The sequence below is a fragment of the Aptenodytes forsteri genome, unplaced genomic scaffold, assembly GCF_000699145.1.
Source record: "Aptenodytes forsteri isolate BGI_AS27 unplaced genomic scaffold, ASM69914v1 Scaffold133, whole genome shotgun sequence".
Classification (NCBI taxonomy): domain Eukaryota; kingdom Metazoa; phylum Chordata; class Aves; order Sphenisciformes; family Spheniscidae; genus Aptenodytes; species Aptenodytes forsteri.
The window spans coordinates 60,969-66,959 of NW_008795558.1; the positions used below are offsets into that span (position 1 = coordinate 60,969).

General features: G+C 62.7%; 2 protein-coding genes across 2 annotated transcripts in view; one reads left to right on the plus strand and one right to left on the minus strand.

The window, feature by feature from the left end:
* The first annotated feature begins 347 nt into the window (after positions 1-347).
* DDIT3 (DNA damage inducible transcript 3) lies at positions 348-1,365 on the plus strand. Its single transcript, XM_009282178.1, has 3 exons — positions 348-397; positions 509-673; positions 768-1,365. Exons 2-3 carry the CDS (start codon positions 533-535, stop codon positions 1,182-1,184), a joined length of 558 nt encoding a protein of 185 aa, XP_009280453.1. The 5' UTR covers positions 348-397; positions 509-532; the 3' UTR covers positions 1,185-1,365.
* MARS (methionyl-tRNA synthetase) overlaps positions 1,327-5,991 on the minus strand; it is a 6,917-nt gene continuing 2,252 nt past the window's right edge. The window contains exons 2-19 of the mRNA XM_009282179.1: positions 5,811-5,945; positions 5,568-5,643; positions 5,292-5,464; positions 5,076-5,188; positions 4,811-4,927; positions 4,505-4,708; positions 4,193-4,394; positions 3,994-4,068; positions 3,742-3,912; positions 3,557-3,652; positions 3,353-3,470; positions 2,886-3,099; positions 2,675-2,806; positions 2,463-2,567; positions 2,211-2,394; positions 2,034-2,105; positions 1,653-1,760; positions 1,327-1,575 (exon numbers count right to left, since the gene is read on the minus strand). Of these exons, the coding sequence (XP_009280454.1) occupies positions 1,426-1,575; positions 1,653-1,760; positions 2,034-2,105; positions 2,211-2,394; positions 2,463-2,567; positions 2,675-2,806; positions 2,886-3,099; positions 3,353-3,470; positions 3,557-3,652; positions 3,742-3,912; positions 3,994-4,068; positions 4,193-4,394; positions 4,505-4,708; positions 4,811-4,927; positions 5,076-5,188; positions 5,292-5,464; positions 5,568-5,643; positions 5,811-5,945 (2,445 nt within the window). The 3' untranslated portion in view covers positions 1,327-1,425. The remainder of the gene's footprint in view (positions 1,576-1,652; positions 1,761-2,033; positions 2,106-2,210; positions 2,395-2,462; positions 2,568-2,674; positions 2,807-2,885; positions 3,100-3,352; positions 3,471-3,556; positions 3,653-3,741; positions 3,913-3,993; positions 4,069-4,192; positions 4,395-4,504; positions 4,709-4,810; positions 4,928-5,075; positions 5,189-5,291; positions 5,465-5,567; positions 5,644-5,810; positions 5,946-5,991) is intronic.

A 5,991-nucleotide genomic window follows, 5' to 3' on the forward strand; every position in this document is an offset into this window, starting at 1 on the left:
AAGGTGCGCTGGGGGTGGACGCCGGGGAGCCGGCCCCGAGTGGGGCGGAGGAGGAGACGGAGACGTTCCGTCCGGTCCGGTCCGGTCCGGTCCTGGGAGGGACGCCGGGGCTCCCGGGGAGCGGGGTGCCTGCAGGCTGCCCTCGCGGGAGGGTGGCCCTCGGGGCGCGCCACCCACCGCCAGCGTGGGGCAGGCGGAGCGCTAGCGCCCGGTACGTCGCCCCATCCCCCGCCCCGAGCTGGCAGTATCCCCGGGAGCGGGATGGGGACTCCGAACCCCTGGGGAACCCTCCACCCGCTGCGCGGTGGTGGTGGGGGCAAAGTCTGACCCTGTCCCTCTCCCTCACCAGGCATCCAGGAGAAAGTGCGTTCTTGTCGACCACCACACCTGAGAGCAGGTAAGGGGGGGCGGCACCCTGGGGCTGCCGGGACCGGTCTGCTGCAGGGAGCAACGCAGGGAGCTGCAGGTCCCGGTCTGAGTCACTGCCTTTTCTCCCCACCCCCTACAGCTCTACACTGGCCCGGAGGTGACAATGGCAGCCGAGGGGCTGCCTGTGGGTGGATCTGCCGGCACCCTGCCCAGCTGGGAGCTGGAAGCCTGGTACCAGGACCTGCAGGAGGTGCTGGCAGCAGCAGAGCCCAGTGGGCCCTCCCCATCTTGGGGGGCTGAGCAGGTGAGCTGAGGGGCCAGCAACTCCCCTGGTGGGGGTGGGGAACAGGGCAGGGGGCACCTGTCACCTGGGGCTGGCTCCTCCTCTCTCCCTGCAGGCAGAGCTGGCTCCGCTGTGGTGCACGGAGGGGGCTGGTGGTGGTCCAGAGCGCTGCGAGCTGGATGCTGCCATGGCTGCTGAGCTGCTGGAGCTGCTGGGGCCAGAGAGCACAGCCAGTACAGAGCCAGTGGGACTGCCAGGCTCAGCCACCAGCAGGAGCTCCCCACCCCGGCTGGACACAGAAGAGGATGAGGCAGGAGCAGCTGCAGGGCATGGGGTGAAGAGGAAGAGATGCAGTAGCATGGCAGCAAGCAAGGAGCTGGCCAAGTGCCGGGAGAGGGCCAATGAGCAGCGGGTGCTGGAGCTGACGGCCCACAATGAGCAGCTCCGGGAAGAGATCCGGCGGCTCAGCGCGGAGGTGGAACGTGCACGGGCAGCCCTCATTGACCGCATTGTGAACCTCCGCCAGGTTTAGGTGCCAATGCTGCCCTGCAGCCAGTGGGGCAAGGACTCTGCTGCCCCTGTGGACCTGGGGGGCAGCCATGAACTGGAGGGGCACTGCCCCACTGGCACAGACTGATGCCATGGGGAGGGCACTGCTTCCATACAAGATTGTGTAGTTTTTGCATTTTATTACATGCACATGACCACCAGCACAGCCCAGTCTCGTCTCCGGGTAGCATTGGGGCTGCTCCCCTGCCCAGAGGAGCCAGGTGCTACTTCCGCTTCCCCTTGGGCACAGGGTCTTCAGGGCTTTTGCCCTCTGCTAGTGCCAGCTGTTTCTTCAGCTCCAGCAGCTTGGCCACCTCCATGTCGACCTGGGCCTTCTCTGCCTTGTTGGCCTTCAGCTGCCGCACGTGGTTGCCCTGGGGCAGGTGGAGGAGGGTGATAATGGCTTGGGGGGTAAGGGCAAGACAGAGCCAGCCCCCACCCCTCCACTCACCTGCTTGGCCACCTCCTCTGTTAGCTCCTGGATCAGCTGGGGGTCACCTGGAGCCATGAGGGTCACCGGAGCTGGAGGGGGTTCTGAGACTGGAGGGGTCTGTTTGGCCTGTGGAAGGACAGAAATAGATGTGAGCCCTGGTCCCAGCCCCCAGGGGCAGAGCTCTGCACCCACCCACCCACCCCCCTCCCCTCACACTGGAGAGGGGCAGGTTGCTGCAGCACCCCTGAGGCAGTGTCAGGGAGTTACCTGGGACTCCGCAGTAAGGTATTAGACCAGGAAAGGAGAGGCAGCAAGTGAGGAGGGACAGAAAGCAGAGGTGGAGGGGCTAGGAGGTGCCCAAGGTGGAAGAGCTGCGGGGGCACTGCAGCCCCCACTCACCTGCCCTCCCCCAAAGCGCTTGCGCAAGGCTTCAACCTGGTCATTCTCTAGCTTCTGGAAAAGGGGGCTCACCTGGAGACAGGAAGAAGAGGGGTCACCCCTGCAGGGCCAGCACCCCCGATCCCACCCATGCACTGCCTGGGGGAGGCACAGCCTGCCTTCCCCACCACCACCTACAGTGCCCACGCGATGCCCAGGGGGCAGGATGCAGGTGAAGTCATGGCTCAGGATGAAGCAGTCCAGGGGGATGCAGAGCTGCCCCTGGATGGCCAAGCTGACACTGGGCATGTAGGGCTGCAACAGGATAGCCAGCATGGAAGCCATGTTCACTGCCACGCCAGTCACTGTGCCTGCACGCTGCCTGCAGGGCAGGAAACCCTCCATCAATGCCAGCTCCCAGCTCTGCCCATCCCCCCCATCTCTCCCTACCTGTCCTTTTCATCCCCTTTGATCCGCTTCCAGGGCTCATTCACCTGGATGTATTGATTGCCCTGGCGAGAGATGCTAAGGATACATCTCAGGGCATCGCGGATGCTGGGGAAGGTAGAGGGGGGCTGAGTGCCTGCTGTAGGTCAGGTCTCTGCCCTCCCACCCTCATGACAATTCAGCCCTGCTCCAGCCCCATGGTTTCAGCTACCCACCGGACTTTCTCCAGTAGCTGGTGGTACTGACGCAGCTCCAGGGTGACACGGGCCAAGAGGCGCTTGTCATCTGGTGTCAGGACCATGTTGGGGACAGTGCCACCAAAGAACTTGCACACGAACATGCCAGCTCTGGGGACAGAAGCAGAGCAGGCATGAGCACAGCCTGGGGACAGAGACAGCCCCTGCCACAGCCAGGGTGTCCCAGAACCTGTTGATGAAGTTGCCCAGGTTGTTCAGCAGCTCTGAGTTGTTCTTGAGCATGAGGTCGCTCCAGGAGAAGGCGCTGTCCTGCCCTTCGGGCCGCAGGTACAGCAGGTAGAAGCGCCAGATGTCCGCAGGAATGCCTGTGTCCTTGGCCATGTCCCCAAACACTCCCACACCCCGGCTCTTGGAAAACTTCCCGTCCTCATAGTTCAGGTACTCTGGGGAGGGCAGGAGAGACCCCACCATGGGGCCCAAGCATGGATCCAGCCCTCTCTCAGATAGGGAACAGCCCACAACACAGGGAGACACTGTCAAAGTGCTCATAGGCTCACGCCAAGCTCAAAGGTGCTTCCAAGTCAAGGAGGGCAAATGCAGTTTTGTGCCTGTGTGGGACAGACTGGACTGTTCCCAGTACTGAGGGAAAGTGGGGAAGTGTGGAGGCCCCCCTGATCCCTGGTGACCCCCCAGTACCTGTAGCAATGAGGTGGTTCACAAGGGTGTAGTTGTCATCAGCGCCCAGGAGTGAGCAGGGGAATATGACGCTGTGGAACGGGACGTTGTCCTTGGCCATAAAGTTGTAGAGCTCAACCTGATAGGTAGCAGGGGGGGACATCAGTGGACCCTGGTGTCCAGCTCCGTCCCTACCTCCACCCTGCAGCAGCACCAGGCTCCTACCTGCTGTGGGTTCTTCCACCACCTCTCCCACTGGTCAGTGTAGTTGGCTGTAATGGACAAGTAGCCAATGGGAGCATCAAACCACACGTAAAAAACCTGGGGGGAAGAGTGATTCATGAGCAGGGGACCGCCAGGCAGGGCACCTGGGGACAGATGCTGCAACCGAGGGGCCAGGTGGGACCCACCTTGTCACGGAAGCCATCAAGGGGCACAGGCGTGCCCCACTTCAGGTCACGGGTGATGCAGCGGGGTTTGAGCCCATCCCGGATCCAGGAGCGAGTGATGTAGCGAGCATTGGCTGTCCAGTCCCCTGTGGCCCAGGACTGCTCCAGCCAGGGCTCCAGGCGCTCCTCCAGCTGTAGGGAAACACATGGGGATGGTCAGTGGTATCAGGGGGTGCCCCATCCCCTCCCCACTCCCCCAGTGATGAAGCTCACCTTGGGTAGATCCAGGAAGAGATGCTGGGTGGGTTTCACCACAGGAACGCCCCTGCAGAGCTTGCACTGCGGATTCTGTCAGGAGGAAAAACATAGGTTGGAGGGAGCCCAGGACAAGGCTGGGGGTCCCAGGCAGAGCGGAGCAGCAGGCGAGGTTGTGGGGTGGGGTGGGGTGGTCCCCAGATGGATCCTGTCCCACCTTCAGCTCCACAGCATTGATGAGTTTGCCACATTTATCACATTGGTCTCCTCGTGCCTCCTCGTAGTTGCAGAAGGGGCAGGTGCCCTCCACAAAGCGGTCGGCCAGGAACCGCTGGCAGTCCTCACATCGCAGCTGCTCCACAGTGTCTTGCAGAAGGAAACCATGGGCCAGCAGGCGCTGGAAAATGTCCTGGGCAATCCTGGGAGAGAAGAGGAAGAGGAGGGGGGCAGCCCCCATCAGCCAGGCATGCTGGGGTTCTCCCCAGCACCAGTCCCTCCATGTGAGCCCCTGGGGGACACAGCCGCTCACGTGGTCTGGTACGGTGTGGTGGTGCGGCCAAAGTAGTCGAATGAGATGTCAAACCAGCGGTAGATGTCAGCATGGATGGCGTTGTACTTGTTGCAGATCTCCTGGGGCGTCAGCCCCTCTTCCACAGCCTTGGTCTCAGTGGCTGTGCCGTACTCGTCCGTGCCACACACGTATAGCGTGTTCCAGTTCCGCAGGCGGCAGTACCTGCAGGCAGGGGCCTGTGACACCCGTGCAGGTGTTGGGCGCAGTACAGCCCCCCATGATGATCCCCCTGCCCCAGGGAGCTTTTCTGCAGCCAGGTCTCACCTGGCAAAGGTGTCGGCACTGAGGACGCAGCCAATGATGTTGCCGAGGTGGGGCACGTTGTTCACGTAGGGCAGAGCACTTGTGATCAGGACATTCCTCATGCCCTCCACAGGCAGCCTGGCATGGACAGGGGCAGTCAGAGCAGGCACAAAGAGCAACAGGGCCACCCCATCCCAGAACAATGTGGCATCAACCTGGGAGCCTCTGCCAGGCCCCTTGGAGGTCTGAGACAGCCAGCCTGTCTCAGTGTCATCTTGGGACTCACACAGGTTTCTGAGGCTGCCAGGGCTTGGGCAGTGCTGCAGCACCGCGGGCCCAGGCATCCGCAGCAGCTGTGATTTCCTCCTCCGTCAGGGCACGCTCAGAACCTTCTTCCTCCTGTGGGGAAGGCTGGTCCCAGTGAGGGTCTGCGTGCCTGTCACCACCAGCCCCATGGGGGCCCATCCCTGGGCCAGGGCTGAGCAGGGGGCCAGGGCTGCACCTCAGGCTCGTTACTGGTGGCTCTCTCCATGGCCAGGCAGGGCGGAGGCTGCTTCTGCAGGTAGGACTTGAACTCCAGCAGTGCCTTGGGCATCAGAACGGAGTCAGCAGCTTTTCTGCAGGCCTCTGACAGTGTCATGCTCTGGAACCAGATCCTCAGCGCCTGCAGCTCACCTTGGGGGGTGAGAGAGAGAGCAAGCGAGCGCACGCAGCATGACTCTCATAGCCATAGGAACACAAGGAACGCTCCCCCTCAGCACCCCTCTTTCACTCTTACTTGGCAGGCTGGTCTCATCTTGGAGGACAGGAAACAAGGTCCCCCACACAACCACATCAGCCACTGACTTGGTGTCCTGGGCCAGAGAAGCAGAGTCAGGCCTTGAAGCAGCCCCAACCCAGGCTGAGGGTCCTGCCTCAGAACAGGCAGCAGCGAGCTCAGCTTTCCAGGGGGAAGGGCCTACCCCCTCCCCAGTGGTCTCCCCCAGGGAGCGGGGCTCCCCCCACCCCAGGTCCCACTCACCCCAGCGAGGTAGGCAGTGCCTCTCCTGGACAAGTTCTGCTCTATGTGGGCCAGCAACTTCCCCAGGGCCTCCACTGCCTCCAGCCCCTTCCTGCCGTGCACCAGCTGAGCGTACAGGGCAGCTGAGGCAGCCGGCTGGGAGCAGACAGAGACAGAAGGGGTCAGGTAGGCCAGGCCCGGT